At 45.2% G+C, this 19,392-nt stretch overlaps 1 protein-coding gene across 5 annotated transcripts in view; it reads left to right on the top strand.

Moving 5' to 3' along the window:
- LOC114867808 (SPRY domain-containing SOCS box protein 4-like) overlaps nt 1-19,392 on the top strand; it is a 21,875-nt gene extending 2,483 nt beyond the window's left edge. The window contains exons 2-5 of one of the 5 annotated variants that reach the window (XR_008696533.1): nt 5,049-5,136; nt 10,980-11,853; nt 17,813-17,995; nt 18,399-19,392. Coding sequence is in view for 4 of the 5 variants with exons in the window: in XM_029170828.3 (XP_029026661.1) it covers nt 11,145-11,853; nt 17,813-17,940 (837 nt within the window). In the remaining variant the exon portion in view is untranslated. Of the gene's footprint in view, nt 1-5,048; nt 5,137-5,196; nt 8,066-10,533; nt 10,690-10,979; nt 11,854-17,812 lie in introns of those variants that run through there. The other 4 variants (XM_029170828.3, XM_029170829.3, XM_055514231.1 and 1 more) reach the window with 4 other exon arrangements.

Here is a 19,392-nt window from a genome sequence, read left to right as displayed (position 1 = left end):
CTTTTTCACCAGCGTTCCTGTTTGTGACAGAGGATAATTTCAGGTGTGTTGTAAAACCTCGATCAGGGCGTCCTGGGTGCTGAGCAGCGCTGGTCCTGTGGACAGTGGGTTGTTTTAAATGGCAGCAGCTCTTGTTTTCACTGTATTCCAGTCTAATCACTTCACGCCGCCGAACCCAACTGCTCCTCAGAGTCACTGCCACTCACGTTCAGCTGATCCTAAATGCTTTTGAACGGGTGTTGGTGGTTGAGAATAATTGTTTAGAGTCACAGTTGCTCTTCCTGCTCCTGCTTCAATACTAATACTAGAGCTGTGCCCCGCTAATTAGACTAATGCCAAGGGACAAACAAAGCAAAAAAAGGCTAAGGTTAATGCAACAAAAGGATCCAAATGCCATATGGTCCCTTCAGGTTAGGTTACGAGTGCCAGCACATGGCAGATGGGTTATTATTTCAGGCTTTTATTCTGAAAGTGTTTTTGCTCAGATCTAATTACCTAGCCTTTTAATCAATGTATTTCTTCCACAGTCACTGGCTTGGGATGGTCAGTGCAACACAAATGCATCGCAACACTTCACTTACCCACTAGAATCCAGTCCCAAACCAGCCCATCGCTCTTCTAGGTATTGTTTGCATGAGAATGACAGAAAAGGCTGCTGCCTGTGTCAACCGGTGCTGCCTGTCACTGCTGGTGAGTGACGTGTGCTCGTGATTGTACCCTCGCCCGTGTCTTCAGGCAGGTGCTGGCTGTTCCTTTCCTCCCAGAGGGGGGGGGGGGTGGGGTTGTAGAAGCCAACGCGTTACTGGGCTTGTGTATCGTTCACATCTGAGAAGGATGTGGTATAAAGAGCTTCTCCTGGAGGAAGCCTCCACCCACATGTTTCCATACTGGTACACTGAAGCTCTGCACTATGTGCTGCATTGGCTCCTTTCAAATGAAAATGATCATTATTATTTATTTGGTAAATGCACTGTGTCTGTGTTTTATTTCATGGTAGTTTAGTAGCGATAAAGAGCTGACCTCCCTGCATGTCTTTGCAGCAGATACTCTGGAATTGTCTGCTCAGACGGAATAGTCAAGTGATCAATAGCTGGAGGAGTGGAATGTAGTGATCACCCTAATGTCTTGTTTCGATGTTGAATTAACTGAGGCAAACGAAAACACTGGGGCGAGTCAGAAAATCCATCCAGTTCACTTTAAATGAGTTTAACTCTGATCCTCTTTCGTTTAGTCATTGTTATTATTCCTTATCTTTGATGCTGACGTAGAAGAAAAGGTTGGTCAGACCTGGAAGTCGACCGTTTCCGTTCGGCGGCCGCGTCCCGCTCTCATCTTTCCGCCTCATCAGGCTGTCGTGCGGCCTCCCGGGTCCCTGCGGGCGGCGTGCGCGCACGTACAGGCTGTAATGGTCTCACCTCGCGTGACCCCCTGTGCAGCGGTGTGAGAGCGTGGATGCGGAGACGCAGTCATACGCGGCTGTCAGGGCGCTGAGGCGCAAACGGCCGTGACACGTGCACACGTCGATCCGCTGAAGGGACGTAGCGTGATGGGTGTTTTTAATAGAGGTACAATGCTTTGTTGTGGTAACATGGTAAAATATCACTCTCGGATGGATTGATACACATCCTCACACTGGGCAATAATTGGTGGTGTGGAACGTCAGCCATCACTAAACCTTTGGTGGGCCTTTTTTAATGTGAGGCTGTGTATAAAATACGCATAGGCTGCAGTTTCACTCCCCGTGAGCCCAGACGTTGTTTAGCTCCGCGACACAGGCATGAATTATTGAGTCGCTGATGTTTCCTACTGGAATCCTGTTGCTCCATTCACGCTGAGCTGCTCTTGCCTGTCGTGTCCCCTCGTGAGATGTCCGGCTCTTTACACGCAGTGGCCGGCTTCATTTAATCAACCCTTTGGCTTTTTTTTTTTTTTTTTTTTTTTTTTTTTTTTTTTTTTTTTTTGTAGGCTTTGTCAGATATTGATGATTTTTTGCATGCACGTGATGCAATTTCTGCCTGCAAAGTCGAAAGTGCTGCACAAAATAACAGACGAATTTGTTAAGTTGGCGCGCTGATTTATTGGACCCGTGAAATGGAGTACCAGAGGCTTTCTGTGCCAGGGTACACTGTGTTGCCGAGTTCTGCCGAGGTCAGGACAAACTAATTTTGTGGTCTGGTGTTTTAGGGAAATTGGGTCAAAACAAAGAAGGAATATATTTACGTCGATGGTCTAGTCCCGCGTTTACTAAAGTGTTTGTGTATTTTTTCTGGGTCAAGTGTTTGAGCACAGCGGTACATTAATTATGAGCTGATTCTGCTTGGCGGCGGCTAATGACTTATTGTCTTGAGCAGACGAGGCCTGAAGCGGCTCTGTGGCACACTGAGCTAATTTGGCTGACGTGACACTGTACTTTTTGATGTGCGACTCTGCCTCCTGGTTAAGCTCCATGTCATCAGAACCGTCCTGTCGCCTGCCTCCACAGTGTGTCGCATAAATTTAAATCATGGAGCGTTACGCTGTTTAAAAATATGCCTGAAACAGGCTGTTCTTAGTTTGGGAAATATGTTAACGACTGGGCGAAGTTTCTGTCCTTCCAGCTCTACACTGATAATGAAGTTAGGCCTTCAGATGGATTTTTAGTCAGTTTCAAGCTTAAGGCAGGTGAATAAATTACACATTTATTCTTTTCTAAATGAGAAACATTGCACCTCTAATCAACTCAAAGGTGCCCATTACTTTTCCTCCCCTATATTGAGCAGTCTATTTAGACATTTCAGATGTTCCGTTACAGTGGATCTCACAGCACAGATTGAGTCACAAATGAAACTACTTTTTCAACAAATGACCAAAAACCACACCTACTGTAGGTACAATTGATGCTATGATATCTTTACAGTTAAAAGCTGAGGAATTTAATGTTTTTAAGTTTCCGGGAATTGGCTTTAGACCACAGTGGCACCATGCACTCATCTTTATTGTTCAATGGCTGCTCTGATGGACACTATTCCAGTTCCACATTGTGAAAGACTAAGAGCGGTTGGTTGCTTGAGAATGTATTTTTTATTTTTTTCTCAGGGAAGGTAGAAACAATAGAGGCTCCAGTCTCTCAGGGGCCTCCTGTTGCTAAATGGTGCACCCCAGTCTTCCCTCCAACATTATTTTAAATGTCAAATCATTTAAAAGCTGCAGTTCTGCTTAAGCTCCCTCCCTCACTGGTGTTGGATCTCTTCTGTCGTTGAGTGGAACGCCTTAACTTGCACTTCCCAATTTCATCTCTGCTGCTGCTTACTGACTGTCCTTTTAATTATCAGCGAGCGATTTAAATGAGGGGGGTGGATTAAGTTGACTGGCGATAGAGCCGCTGAATAAAGTCCAGTGGAATCGGAGCACCTTGCCATTTATAGTGTTAGACGAAAAGCAAGCAATGCTGATGTCCTCTGTCCCCTGTTATCGGCTTCTGTGCTGATGAATAATTCCGCGTCATTCGGATCACCTTGACGAACCTACGCTCCAGCAGCTCACTGTTGCTGGCGCTGCGTGTGGGCAGAGTGGTAGGAAACAGGTGGCGAGTGCTGGGCCATTGGAGAGAAGGATACTGTGTAAACGGTTTAAGCCATCCTGCTGTCTCGTCAGACCACGCATTCTACGGCCCCGATCAGTGAGTTGTGCTTTTTACTTGTTTTCCTGTGGAATTGACAAAGGAGATATGTCTTTTGCTACCACATGTAAATCAGTGGGTCATTTTTGAACCCATTATAGTTTGAGCTCTAAAAAAACCTAATTTATTCCTGTGATGATTTAACTATTATTGGTACTATTTTAAAACTAGTATTTCAGTTTTTAATTTGCTGTAGTTGGGAACCTCCAATATCAGATGACTGCAACATGACCCATGTGTTTAACAGTTTTGCTCTGTTTTATAGGCACTACAACCTTTTTATAATAGTGACATTTACTGCTTTAAGTTTTTTCTAATGGGCTTGTTATTTGATTCCTAGTAGAGCTACTGTTGCATTTATGGTCTACAGTTCATTTACTTTCATTCTGGGAATCCACAAGGACACATTTATAGTGGATTCCTGTAGCAAGTTCACTTCACTATTCAAACCTACCTGTCACTGATTCAGGACTTCTATCGCCAAATACGTCTCCACTTTTCATCAGTTGCTTATTTGAATGCATAATAATCAAGAAAGCACACCCAGGGGATATTTGTGTATTTAAAATGAGAAAAAACCTCTAACAACTGTGATCACTCCCATCGAGATCTGGAGAATCAGGTTTGCGCAGTTGGACATTTGTGGACAAATTGCATATTACACGTGTTTTAACAGGTGTAGTTTTATTGAGAGGTGCATAAACATGGGCCATAATGTTGATGCAGAGGCTGCACAGTGCTAACTGCTTCTGTCATATGGCTCTCTGGGTGCTTTAGGAGTGTGTTAATTAACATCTTCCCTTTGCATGCACTAGATTCATACCTCTCAGGAGGTAAATGTGACCAGTACAGCGTATATGCTTCTGTTGGTGACCATAAAGCAATGCCGCATTACTAATGGAGCCCAAGGATTTATTGCGTCACCTTCCTCTTAGGTTTTATCACCAACTTACAAGAGACGCCATCGTTCTGTTTAAAGTTTGAAGAGGAGTCGTCTGAAAGTTTGATGAACATTAAGATTGCACGGGCTAATGAATATTAAAGTGCAAAACCCCATCCCGTTTCTTTTCTTCCTTTTTATTCTCTTTTCTTATCTCTCTGCCTCTTTTCTCCGCTTTGGTTTGGCCTAAATTTGAACCGAGCCTGAACAAACACCGATTTTCATAGGAGGACGTCCAGCATTGCTGAAGTGTCTTGGCATGCATAATGCACAACATTGTGAACCATTCACTCTGATTGTTCCTCTGAGTGCTGCAGCTTATTAGGATTCTGTTTTTTCTTTTAAGGGTGTCTTCTCTAAATGACCCAAAAGACAAATGCTCATAATTTGGTTGATAAAACATTTATGTTCTGGTCATCCTGATGTAACCATTGCTTATTTTCGCCACAGGAACGAACCCGAGCTTTGCTGCTTCCTCCCCATTGACCTGAGAGACATGTACTTTTCTCAAAACACCTGCATCATCATGGATTAAGAGGTTAGTTTTCGATCTTAACAAATTTTATGCGCATCAGCATCTTCTCAAAGCGAACTTCAAAGTTTAGAAGACGCTGTGCCAAGCATTGAGCTGCATGATGATGTGCAGGGAAGGATGACTGTCTGTTTATGCATCCCAGGTTGTGTGTGTGTGTTAGGAAATGAAAAGGTATGCTACCAGTGATGGGATGTAGGTGGTGACGTGTAGACAGATTGACTGCCTGATCTTAAAGATCTCCCTTGCAGCCGGTGACTTATCTGTGGAAACCTGATCCAGGCCTTACCTGTAGGTGCATAGAAACTGATCCAAAGCAGCGGGTGAATATTTCAGTAGGTCCTAACCCCAAACCAGCTGGTGTGTACTACAGACTTGAGGCTAAGGTTTCACCCTATACAAGCCTACGCGCCTGACACAGCTGTTGACTTTGAAATTGTGAATTAAATAGTGTCCATACCTTTTAAATGGGACTGGTTTTAAAGTTAGAGAAAGTATCAGGTAAATTTATCAAATTTATTCATCATGCAATACAGAGTGAGACAACAGGATGACAAAGGTGTTGATGGAAAATCAGAATTAACCACACTGTAAAATAACTCAACCTGAAACTAGCGCACAAAAACAAATGTCTAGTTAGGGTTGCTATGGAAATAGCTGAACCATGCATAAGTTTAATGGGGAATCTCGCCGACAAAGAAAAGCACGTTTGAATTTGGATATGCTTTTAAGAACATGAACTGAAAAGACAGACGTCCTGCACACATTGTCGGACATGCAGCCAGATGGGAGACTGTGGCCAACCCTGATGCAATCAAAATATGATTCAAGATTTTATTTTTTACTGCAGAAAGCTAGTTTTAGGCTTGTGGAACAATTAAGTATAATTAACTTTGGATCTGCATATTCATGTCTGTTTTGTTGTACTTAAAGACTTGATAACTCTTGAGCAGTTTGTGAACGCATATTACTGATTTGTTTTAGTGCTGCTGAATATTTATACTAGTATAATTTAGTGTACCTCAGTAAAACTGAAAATATACAATGCAAATCAATGCATTGTAGTAATTTTCCTCTACAAGGTGACTTTAACTTGCAAAGGACACAAAGAACTTACTGAATGAAGTATGTGGTATTTTCATAAATTCAGAAATGTGAGTATTTTGATCATGTTTTTAGCACTTTTTTTTTGATATTTCTAACAATTTACAGTAATTTTATCGATCTTATTTGAAGCAGTAGCATACTGGTTGCAGCCATGGAGGCTGCTGCGTCGTTTGACTGGCGTTGAGATTATGTGTGTGTGGACACAAGAAAGAACTGGACTTTCAAAGAGCGTTAGTTTTGGCCCCCGATTCCAACACATGGTTGCCAACAGATTCTTCTCTTGGGTAAACGGAGACACAGAGACTGCAAACTGCTACTCATCCTTGGCTGTGGGGTGTGTTTGGCCAAGGAACAGGAAATCATTGGGACAAATGGGTCACTTATTGACGTGCACACTACCTTGGCCGACTCTGGAGCTTTTGATCTATAATTGTGAAATCAAGTGATTTAAACACCTGAAACATTCTCCAGAAAGTACAATATAGCCTTTTTTTCATAGTTTTTACTGTGTACTTTTTATTCCATACTTTTTTCCTGCTGAGGGTCACAGGGAATTTTCCCACTCGTGTCCTTGCTTTTAACTCCTACTTGGATGGATCATGGTGTTCTCTCTGTAATTCGTATTTATAAAAGAATGTGATTCAGCGCCACCTTTTTTTTTTTCCCAGAAGGTTGTGGTCTCCTGTTGGCATCAGGGCACAGACAAGGTGACACTAAAGGTGGAGGCAGCTGTCTGAGTGAGTGGATGAGTAAATCTCTTCAGTGTGTTTGTATTGTACAGTGAAAGCTTCAGTGGGTTTTTACTGCTGCTTGGGTTAAATGATGCCAAGTCATGCTGCGTTAATGCATGTGGAATTCGGCACAAGTCGCTCTTAAGTGTGCAAGCACGCAGGGAGGACGTCTGCTGCGCGTTTGCTCAGGAGGCAGTAAGACATGAGAGGAGGCCTTTTTCGTCTCCCGCAGGAGAAAGACGAGAGGGAGGAAGCGTGGATTTGTAGGCACAGTGGTGGGAGGCGTTGGAGCCAAAGAGAGGTGAAGATGGAGGAGGACAGTGTCATCAATGAGGGGAAAAAAAGGTCAATTGAAAAACTTATTTCCCGTTTTGTTTTGGTTTTTTTAAAGTGAATATAGTGGCCTCCATGCAAGGTGCATGAGTAGCTCCGACATGCTTCGGCGTGTAGGGGAATCCCAGTCTATTAAATCAATTATCTACTTCAGCAGAACCTCGGGGAGGATCCTCCAGCATGGCTTTGTGTGGCTGGAATAGAAGTTGTTTTGCTTGAGGGTTCTGAGCTGTTTTTAAAGTCCTACTCATTTGCAGTTGATTACAACCCAAACCGCCACTGACCCCAACGTCCAAGTGGAAATGAGCTGCTAATTTGAAAATGCGGGTACGCTCCGTCCATGCGTGTCTGTGGAGCGGTGCCCAGTCGGCGCGTCAGTGACTGAGTGGGTGGTTTCGCACTGCTTGGGAAAGACTTTCAGCGCCCTCCCCTTCCCCCTCCCTCCCACTCTTTCCCCGACTTCCCTCCCTCCAGCTGTTTTCCTGTATTAGCTGAGACCTGGAGCCAAGCTACCCTCCCACCCCCCGACGCGACCCCGCGTCACTAGCGGGAACTCGCCGACGTAAGGACATGCACAAACACTCTCTCTTTGTGTCCGTCTCTGCTCTGTCCCGCACTTGTCCGGCTGCTGACTGAGTGCTGACCTCGCTTTGGACTCCACACACTGAGGAGCAAGTATTCAGAGGCTTCGACTTGGCCGCCGCGATTGCGGGCTCACGTTACCGTGCGAGAGCTGCCTGGCTGTTTGTAGAAATGCTCCTGGGGTAAGATGTCTATTCTCACGTGCCAACTCTGTCTTGACCGCTTGTCTTCTGTCAGTCTGTGAACTGCCAGTATGATTTTTGCCAACGGACCGGAAAGCTAAGAAAATGTCAGGCGACAGCAGTTTGTTGGAAAAAGTCTTTGTATGCCTCAGTGTTGTATCTGTGTAAATGTAGAGAGTGTGGTGTTCATTTATTTACGTGTGCTTTAAAGTTATTTGAAACTTCATTCTAAATTTTGCGTCTGTGCCATGTAAAAATTCAAATTTTTGGCTCTGGGTCTGAAAAGGAAAGTGTTAAATTACTGTTCCAGGCAGCCGCAGTGTTGTCGTCAGACTCGGTGGAAGGTTTCACACACGTGAGTGTCTCGCTTGTTGTGCTTCTAGACTGAGCCACGATTACAGTTTGCTTCGTCTTAACTCTATAGGTGTTCCCTGGAAAAGGTTTTTATACTGTGTTGTTGACAGTAACCAGATTCCTTATTGTCAAAAGCAAAGCGATCGTCCACACAGTCGTCACACTCTTGAAGTACAATATAGTTTTCCATTACTACTATTTGTTTGACTAATTTAAAAAAAGGAAAACAATCTGAAAACTGATTCATGGAAGAAGCACTCAAGCAGAGGCATGTCGTGAACCTGCATCATGTGCTGCTTTTTATGTTTTGAAAATGCATGTGACCATTTCCACAGAAGGAGACTTGTGGCAATGAGGCAGAACAGTGGCATAAGAAGTGGAATTGGGGGATAAGTCTGTCTGTGACTTATGAAACCAAGCCTCAGTACAAACAGTCCGACACGTGAACCATGACTGTTAGGAGTCGATTTATCCTATTAGACATTGCACAGCTGCTTGGTGGCACAGTTTTGTCTTTACATTTGTTGTAGTTGAACTATTTAGTCAATTCTTTGTATTGTTGCCGCACATTGAAACTTCTCTTCATCACCAGCCTCTGTCTGTGACCTTGAGTGACTTGTGTAGTTTTGGGTGGGCACATTTGAAATGCTAACAATGGCTTTTACTGTCGCAACCTCATTAGCTGTGTGGATGGATAAATAAATGGATAGATTTGATTTATTGATCAGGTTGCTCAGGTGTACCAGGTTACCAGGGAATGTTAAGTGGGGTGGAGGAAAAGTTCTCTGCCGCTGTCAATCACTGGAGTGAAGTTTGTGTGTCATGAAATATTTAAAGAGTTTCTTTTGGAGAAGCTGGTAGGACAGCTTCTGTCTAACCCCCAAACCACCCTCTGGCAGGAATTCTGAACGCCTGCTGCCACCTGGAGTGGGTTCATTGCCGTTTGGTGGAATGTTTACCTCTGCATTGATATCTGCAGTTAATAGTTTTGATCCAGTTGCCCAGCAGTTTACCTGGCAACATGTCACGCTTCCCTTTTGTCGACTCAAAATGGGGAATGACTGAAGTGCACACAGCAGGCCTGCTGTGTGCCGCAGGCCTGCAAACCAATGTTGCCACAAGAGACTTGTTTGCGAGCCACTGGTGAGTCGTGTGTGTCGGTGCCAGGAGCACAGGCAGTCTGTGCCGAAACCTTATCTGGAAAAAGATTTAATGCTGCCCGTTTTTGCATCACAGGTCACCTGAACGGTGCTGCTTTTTGACTCTTGTCGGTGTAGGTGAGCATTTGTAGACCAGCCCTGTCCCAATGATCATGCATGTATTGTGGAATCCTTGGTCACTGAACTCTCTCTAAAACTCCACCTTTTTGCTTTCTGCCCCTCCATGGCTTAATTGCTGGGCCCAGCACTTTCCTGCTGGAGGAATTTCACATGTTGTATATCATGCAGAGATGTGCAGATGTCAGCCGAGTGGTCAGTAACCACCGCGATTAGTGTCTTTGTTAGACGCCACATTGAAATGTATGATTAAGATGTTCTGTCATTTGTTGAAATGGCTCCATGCATCATGTCTGACAGTATAAATCAATAAGGGAGGGTTTGTCACGACTGCAACCCATGACGCATGATGTAGTGATCTGCCACACCCTTCATGCATATGTTGTGTGTTATTGTCAAAGCTGTGGTTCATTTATCACATTATCCTCATCACTGCATTTTCTTAAACTTATCTCCACAATGCACAACACACATACTAGTAGTAATTGGAACAAGACGTGTGAACGGTGCGTTTAATACATGCCCCTTTAGTCGATTTAAGAATTTAGAAGTTTCCAGTGCAATATTAAAATGGCCCCCTGTTCATTTAAATATAGGGCGGGCTTTTGCGCACGTGGTGAACTGTGTAGACGTGCTGGAGGTTATCAAGTTTAAGTTTGTAGCTTCATGGTTCGAAATGTGACCTGCTAGTTGTTTTGTTTAGGTCACTTCCTCTGCTTACATAGTAGGTTTGTTTGTGTGTCTGATTCAAGCTCCCCCTGGTGGGTCTGTACCAGCTGCTGTTCTGCACTTCCCAAGGAATCATGGGGAGTCATTTTCTAAGAAACTAGAGTGGAGAGAGGACAAACATTTGAGGGATTGTGTTCAGAGTGATGATGAGAGGGCTGGTGTTTCGGACTGCTTCTCTCTCTCTTTCCCTGGACATACAGGGAGGTGCGTGTTTAGAAGTGTCTTTGTGCTTTCACTCTACTTGCTGTGAAAGCTCCAGCGTAGGTAAGTTACATTTTTGTGCATTAAGTCTTTATAAAATATGAATTGCGTCACATTAATTTGGTTGGTGGAAAAGGGGTTTGGCTGAAGAAGAGATTCTTGCTGGAGTGTATTCAGAGAAAGTCGGCAGCATGTTTGAGCAAATCTCCGTGTGTGTATATTATTTGCTTAGTAAGTTGCGACCAACTGTTAAATTTCTACACAATTAACAATGTTCATGTTTGGTGTTTGAGTTAAAGAGCTTGGTATCTTTCAGGTTTTACATTTTCGTGTCTTCTGTATTGTTCTTTCAGGAGAGTGGTTGCCCCTGGTTGAGACGTGGGCCCCACAGGATCCACTTCATTGTCGTCCTTACTGTGCCCATGAGGTAACGTCAGGACCTGCTGCCCCCTCATTACCACCCTTGGTCCATCCACCTCCCTCCCCTCTGTCCCTTCCATCCTCGGACCTTACCAGTCATGGGCCAGAAGATCTCGGGCAGCATCAAGTCAGTGGATGTACGCGGGGAACCCTCCTATCGGCCGGTACGCCGCGAACTGCGTGGCCCAGACTTCTGCCGGCCCCCCAGGCTGGACCTGCTGCTAGACATGCCTCCAGCCAGCACGGAGGCGCAGCTCCGCCACGCGTGGAACCCCGACGACCGGTCGCTAAACGTCTTTGTTAAGGAGGACGACAAGCTGACGTTCCACCGGCACCCTGTAGCACAAAGCACGGACTGTATCCGAGGCAAGGTGGGCTACACCAGAGGACTACATGTCTGGAGGATCCACTGGCCGGCCAGACAGCGGGGCACCCACGCTGTCGTGGGCGTCGGCACTGCCGAAGCACCTTTACATTCAGTGGGCTACACAGCCCTGGTGGGCTCAGACTCCGAGTCCTGGGGCTGGGACCTGGGTCGGAACAGACTCTACCACGATGGGAAGAATCGTCCCATCGCCACATCGGCGCCCACGTACCCTTGTTTTCTGGAGCCAGACGAGTCCTTTGTGCTTCCAGACTCCTTGACGGTAATATTGGATATGGATGAAGGAACGCTGAGCTTCATGGTGGATGGCCAGTATCTGGGAGTGGCTTTTAGGGGACTAAAGGGCAAGAGACTGTATCCTATAGTCAGTGCTGTGTGGGGGCACTGTGAAGTTTCTATTAGATACGTCAATGGACTTGATCGTAAGTAGAACAACTGACACACGCGCACACAGTAGCAATAATATGTTCACCAAGCAGGTTGAGGTTTGGAGGTTGAGTGGACTGTTTGCACAGTTTAGTGGATCGTGTGTTGCATTATGGGATAGATGTGCTCGCCTGCCCTCCCCTCCCGCTGCCAGGCCTCTTCCACAGTGTTAAGTAGCACCATTTACAGCAGCAGTTACAGACGTGATCGCATTAAGAAGGGGCTCAGGAAGGAAAGGTAAAATGTCATCATGCTAGAATTTCCCCGTTGCGTCTGTGTGATGTCTGAATGTATTTATCCCTCTGAAGTTTGCAGCGTAATCCCGTGTTTAGCATTCCCCTTCAGGATCTCACCACGTCACGCAGCTTTTAAGATGTGTTTACTGCTGTTGATGGTTTCAATATGCTCACTGCTGTGGAGAGTAAACATGCAGACGGCACTTCTATTTATACCTATAATAACTTGGGTAGGACCATATTTGCCCAGCGGTTTCCTTGAATGAACCCTGGTGACTTTTGTAGAGGTGGATCTGGGAAGCAACTTTTCGCAGTACATACATGTTACGTTTAAGTTAAATTCAGCGCAGGCTTATTTTAGACCTACTCGTCCAGGCCACGAAACACGGGGGGAGAAAACGGATGATTCTGTGTACTTTCATGGAGTGGTCACAGTCATTCCGTCCAAAGTACAGCTGTGCAACCAGTTAATGTCTGCTGTAGGAGTGATTTTTACACTTTCAGCCACAGACGGCTCTTCTGTGGAGATGCTGTCACACGTTTCATATACTTACACCTGGAGGTGCCTCTCCAGAAAATTCATGAGGATTTAAAGGCGGGCAGAGGAGGCATGCCTTAAAGATTTGCTGTCTGCGCGCTTACAGCACGGGGAGGGTGAATATGCAGAGCACATTTCTGTCTGCGCTGATCTATAAAAAGCCCACAATGAGAGGCACTGCTGCTTTGTTTACTGATGGGAAGGAGCTTAAACACGCGCACAAGTACAGTCTTTAGTCTGTGTGCTTAAGTATGAGGACGACTCGGAGGCAGTGAGAATGAGACAAGAAAACTGTATCAGGCCCTCGGATGTGAGTGGAATATTGGTGTCTGCGGTCTTTTCTGATTGATGTCCTTGTTCCTAGCGTCATTATAAGCACATAGCGTGGTTGTGTAATAGGCCGCCGTCCTCCCTCTCCCTCCGGGCGGCGTGTCGTGCAAAGACCCCAGCAGACGGGGGGTGTTGCCCGCAGGGAGGCGCGGACGCCGTGTCCATGGCCGCGGGCTGTGTGTTTGTGTTTACCGGTGGCCAGCTGCCAGTGGAGGAGGAACGCTGGAGTCGGTCCCAGTGTGCCTCTGAGCTCAGCGTCTGGCCCCGCGTGGTGGGAAATGTCAAGTTTAGGGGGGTGTTTGAACAGCATGTACATGATCCTGACGTCTCCATAATTGGAAAATGTTTAGGTTCTAGTTTAGAGGGAGATGTTTGAATGTTCTCATGGACTGTTAGGGTTTGTGAGGCACTTAAAACTAATTATATACTTGCTGTGTGCTACCTGCTCAGGTACATATCACCTGGTGAAGATGTGCGTCTTTGTAAAGTTTTGGCAAGGGTTTGTTAACTTTTCTCCTTCCACCTTTTCTCTATCACAGAGCTGTATGACACCTCAGCTGCATTGTTGTCCTAATGGCCCCAAGCTGAGCTGAACTCTGGTCCCCCAGAAAGAGGAAGAGAGAGACACAGCGCAGACAGGACTGTCCTCCCCTTTGACATTGCTCCCTATGTGATACAGACCTCATTGTTTCCTCTCCTTTTGTACTGCCTTTCAGTGTTTTCCTCCCCTTCCCAGACGTTGCTGTGGAAACCGTAACGTGTCTTTTTGGTGGTGGGTGGGTGGTTAATTATTGACCAGGTCGCTTGCCTACAGGTTTATCTGCTGGGGGCTTGCCCTGTGCAAATGGTGGTCTGCTGAAGAGCCTGACTAGAGTTCACCCCTGTTTGCAAACTCCACTGCATACACACCAGATGTAACGTGACCTTTAGGTCCACAGAATCATAAAAATTTGTTTTGTTGTACGTGGACCTTTTTTTTAACTCGCTTTCGTGCGTGGGATTTACAAAGTAGTCAGTGTAGCTGTTGTGGACGCTTCTCGTTTGATGGTTTTATCACCACCTCAGTTTTACAAGCTTCACCTCCAGTTGAACCAAAACCAAGCCACCTCAGAACCACCCACCATCCCTCCTCCTCCTCTCATTGACTCTTGGGAGCTTCTACGTGGTTTTGACTGAGCTTGTGAGGTGGCTCAGACATAGCTGTTATAAATGAGTATAGGGCACTTTGAAAGTTCTGAATAAGCAAATATCCTGTTTTAATACATTTTCAAGTCACAGATCTCTCTCTCTCTCAAGCTATTTGTATATTTTTGTATCTCCACTTTGATTCATAATTGGACATGCAGTTTCACTGGACACTATTTCCTCAAACCCTGTTGGTCATCGTGCATGTGTTTTGATTTCCTTTAGTGTGTGTTGGTCCCGTTTCTGCCATTCAAACTGTCCTTCTGTTCAATATTAGTCACAGTGGTCACAGGAACATCAAGCTACTTGCAGATTTAGTTTTTTGGTGCTGTTATGCAATTATTGGTGAATGTTTGGACCACGTGTTTATTGGTTTTAGTACAGTTGTGCTAAAGGTCCACTGGCTAATGTTGCTGCATAAAGTGTCATCTGTGCACGTCTGGTTGTGTTGCTGAATCTTGTGTCTAGGGTTACACTGGTCTACCTCATAATCACGTCTGCTCAGCCTCCATTTCCTGAGGAAAACAGACAGACATCAGTCCATGCTATAGTCGGCAATTTGAGTTTTTGAGAATTTGATGGAGTCGAGTGTCATCAGTGGAAGAATGTGTTGTGAGCTTAGGGTTTATGTTAAGTCATGTTAATTCCTAAGGTTCTGCGTAGAATTTCTTTACCTCCTGCTTATTGACCCAATTCTGTCTAAACCAAATTGCCTTAATTGTCTGTATTCCTTTCACCTATTAGTGAATAACCTTCTTAACTTTAAACTGTCGGCACCTTTTTATATGCATCATAGACATGTACCCACCTTTTTTTTTTTTTAAACTAGGTCAGATGGACCAAGCAGTTTGAGCCATGCTTATTTAGTATATTAGCATAAAAGTCTCGGCTCTGTGATCTGGGTGCTCCTAATGAAGGGAATGGAGTTTAGCAGCAAATTGGAACATGTGCCAAAAAATGGGATCTGCCTTACCCCTTAGTTGCTAATGGGACATAACTGGGTCGTGTTGTCTCGCATGGCGAGCTGATGTGTTCTCTGCACACGCCTCCCAAAAATTCCTTGCGCTGAGAGTGTAAATTGCCTGAAAGCCATTGCATATGTGTGAAGACAGACTAACTAACGCAGCACTGTCCCAAAGTTTACCTCCTCTTCTCATTGAAGTGTTGGGTAGCTGTGTGTGGGCCTTGCGTCGGGTCATCCTTAACAACACTTTCCCCCACTGCCTCCTGTTTAGTGGTGCCATATATCTGACAACCCGAGTGAGAGGGAGGAAATATGAAGAATGATGTAGATGCAACTGAAATTCTTCTGGCTAATTGGCACGAGTTACATATTAAACCTGTTTTGAAGTCATTCAGAGGTTTGTAGGTCGCGTTAAATACACAGGCTGCATTTTTAGAGTTAATGATTACATGTTACTGACTATAACGTGTTGTGATTATGTGTAGCTTAGAACATTTGTTCTCCTCACTTGAATCTTTTTTTATTTTTTTATTTTATGGCATTGGAAGTAGGCCAATAGTGCCATGAGCCTGTGAATGAGATGACTGGTCTCATTCAGAGGTGTAAGTCTGAAATTCCCAAATGTCCAAGTGTTAAGCTGTTACCATCAGCGGAGCACCTGCAGCTCAAGACTAAATCAGGAAGGATGGATACCATTCTAGGCTTCATGAATTATAAAAATGCTCCCACAACTATTTTTTTTTCCTGAAGTAGAACAGCGATATAGCATTTAATGAAGCCCAGTTGTAGCAGATGATGGACAGTGTCTCTCCGGTTAGTGCTCGTCACCGCTGTCTTGACAGGACCACTTGTTGCCCCAGGCAACCTTCTTACCATGGAGACCTGCTTTCACCAGCAGGGACTAGAATTTTTTTTTTCTCCAGCAAGTTTATAGCAACATCATGTCATCTCCTTCAGGAGAAGACTGTCAGTAGTAGCATCGGTGGCGTGTTTCTCTTTCGACAGGAATCTTACGGTTGGAGTTCATTTTTCCTCTATAGCCGTCGGTGCTGTTGTATTTTGTCTTTTACCCAACGGCAGCGCTGGCTTAACATTTAAATTCAACACCTCCTAGGCACGCGTGCATCTGTGACTATACCCTCCCAGTATAGTGACATCACACAGCAGTGGTTTCTATGGAAACTACCACTATGTGGGGGCCTTCACGGAGAGGCTGGGCTTGATTGATAGGTGCTGCTCTGCCTTTGGTGGGGTTGATGATACTGTAGAGGCTCGGTTTGGCCCAGCGCTGTGGTCTTGGAGTGCAGGGTTCACACGCTCATAACCTGCACGATGAACACAGGCTTGATTGTTCCACCAGTCGTGAGTTCGGGTCCCACGTCGCTGATGTGGTGCAGCGCGAACTTTGCCGAGCGAGACGTTTCCTGCGACGTGGCTGATATTTCTCTGGTCGCTGTGAGGAGTTATCAGCTGCACACGGCCATTGCATGCACCAGTGCCCATTGTCTTTCATTCGACACATCTTTTCCAACTTGGTGCACTCACCGTATTGATGCGGCTACAAATGAACACTGACTCGGCCACACGTCCCCACGGTGCTCTTACAAAGGCTTTTCATTAAGCTCATGGCAGTCAAATGCACACAGATAGCCGTGTTCTTTGTGCGCCCTGTCAGCCGCCGTGCACTGGTGAATTTCATTATTTCCCCTGGCTGCTGTTCCAAAGGTCACTTACGAGCCGCAGCAGAGGAATTCGGTGAAGATGTTCTTGCGAAAGTTCACCCTCGGTTTCAAATGACATCACAAAGTTTTGAGCATTTATCCAATAAAAGACATAATTGTTCAATTCGATATCATGGACTAGTTTTTGTTCCACATTAGACCCTGCCCAGAGGAACGTGGTGCCCTACTCTGTTTTGACGAACTCACCTCGGACTGGAAGTCACTGATTGGCTTCATGCTTGTTTGTTGGGAATCTTGGGTTTTTTGGTACCACGGTGCATTTTTAATAGACTGGAGAGAATTGTTTCGGTTCGTCTCAAAGGAGAACACGTCCCCTCATTTGCATTTTTATTGTGCAAACGACGAACAGCATAATTATTTTTTTTGTGTGCGTGCATGTGTACATGCCAGCGCCCATGTCCTTCACACAGCTTGTAACTGGACTCGAAGCAGCAGGAATTCTGCTCCACCAGATGGTGTTTCCAGGTGAAGCAGATTGACTGTTCGTAAAGGGGCCGCCGTTAAGTGTCTGTCTGACATGCGTCGACATGACTTGGTTCAGAAATTGGTGGGTGGGAAGTAGTGACAGCAGTAATGGCATATCTGAATAGTGTGAATATTTTAATATCAGCTGTTGAAGTCTGCAGCAAATTTAAATGTCCAACTGAAAAAAGAAAGCTGACGCAGCCAATGAGTCACTGAAGTGAAATGTATGGAAACACTGGCACAGTATTGCATAGCTCTGTAGTTAGTAGCTACGAATGCTTCACGCTGACAAGTTTTTGTTTCAGTAAGAAAATGTCAAAAAATTGTTTTAACAGAAAATCGTGATTTGTTAACTTCAATCAGCTTCTAAACCACAAGTGGTTCAGTATACATGCAATTACTAAATACACAAGCATGATTCTAATGAATGTTGATGACTTCACGGAGCCTCTTGTTTGGACCCTGATCATGTCTCCTGTGTGTTGCCCCTCACAGCGGAGCCCCTCCCCCTCATGGACCTGTGCAGACGAGTAGCCCGACTGGCTCTGGGGAGAGAGCGCATCCATCACATTGACACACTCCCACTGCCGCAGACTCTCAAGAACTACCTCCAGTACCAGTGACAACACAGACGCGCACGCGGGCAAATGGGACGAAACAGAGTCGTACGTTCTCATGGTAACCAGCCTCTCAACTGATCTTAATCACAACCATGAGACATCTGCAGAGGACGCAGAAGATGACGTTGAACACGCACAGTTGGCGAACGTGGCGCTGTTTACACCCATTGGGCCCTTTTTTTAATCTCTCCAGCTTTTTAATTTTTTTTTTTTTTTTTTTTTTTTTTTTTTTGTAGCTAACTGCTGTTTTTATCCTGGACGTAGGACTAGAGGAGCTTATGAATGAAATGAAGCAAGGGGAGATTAAAACAACTGTAGTGCAATGCATTCACCTGCTAATAATACTGTATATGCACAGTCAAACTACATGTCTTTATCAAAAAGGCCTTAAATGCTGTGGGTTTGAGTGGGCAGTTCCTCTAGCTTCCTCTGAAACGTGTTGGTCTTTATATTCCCTGCAGCAAGCCGGCTCTGAGGAGAAGCAGCAATGCCTCCAAGCCACAGGGAGGAGGGGGAGAGGGCGCAGCAGCCCGAGAGGGAGGAGGCTTTACACCTCGTCATACTGGTGTAAACTGTGCAGAACGCACGCATTAGCGCGGCGTGTGCGAGTTCGACGACTGTATAGGAATAAAGCTCGTGGCAGGAGATGAGTCAGAAGTAGGAAGTCTTTGTTTTAAATGTTTAATTTCCTCTGCTCTTACATCAAAGGCTCCTAATGTTTTGGAGCCAGAGGAACTTTTCTCAGGAACTTTCGTGAGCCTTTGTGGCTGTTTTGCTCTGTGTGTCTGCAGATTAAAGATGCTGATGGTTAAGGCAGTATTAACAAAAACGAGCAAAAAAAGTAAAAAAAAGGCTCTTGACTGGTGCTGTTTACTATACGGATGCTCGATGCGGCTGCTCCCTCTCTCGTCTTCTCTTTCAAGGAAGATGACACCAAAGCCTAATTTTAACTTCAGTGAAGTGGGACACGAGTTCAGACAGTCGTTGTCTGTGAAACCCATTCACCCCCCCCCCCCCCCCCTCCCTCCCTAAAGGCCCCTGGGTTCTGGAGCGTACTCTAGCAGAGTTCAAGCCTCCTGTTCTCTGGAATGAATACGTTTGGCATAATGAGCACAGGGCCACGTCCGCTGACGTGAAGATGTCTCTACAACTGTGCCTGCTCTGAGACGGTCCAAACGCAGCCACGCTGGCGCATCAGAAGACGCTCCTTTACTCCCCCAAAGTTCTAAATGCTGCTTTTCTATCTTCTTCCACAGTCTTAATATCATGTGGGTTTTTATCCCAGAGTTACTTTTGATGGGTTATGTTTGCATTTGTTTTTTTTGTTTTTTTTAAATCTATTTTTGCTTCATGGATAGATGTGTCTATGGGACGTTTCGCATGTATAGGTGGAAGAATATGCTCCCATGAGAATCTTTTAATGTGAATAAAAAATAAAACTCTTCTAAACTCAAA

Source organism: Betta splendens, chromosome 13, assembly GCF_900634795.4.
Source record: "Betta splendens chromosome 13, fBetSpl5.4, whole genome shotgun sequence".
Lineage (NCBI taxonomy): Eukaryota > Metazoa > Chordata > Actinopteri > Anabantiformes > Osphronemidae > Betta > Betta splendens.
Note: the sequence above shows the minus strand (reverse complement) of the source record. Positions and strands in the feature narration are given on the sequence as shown.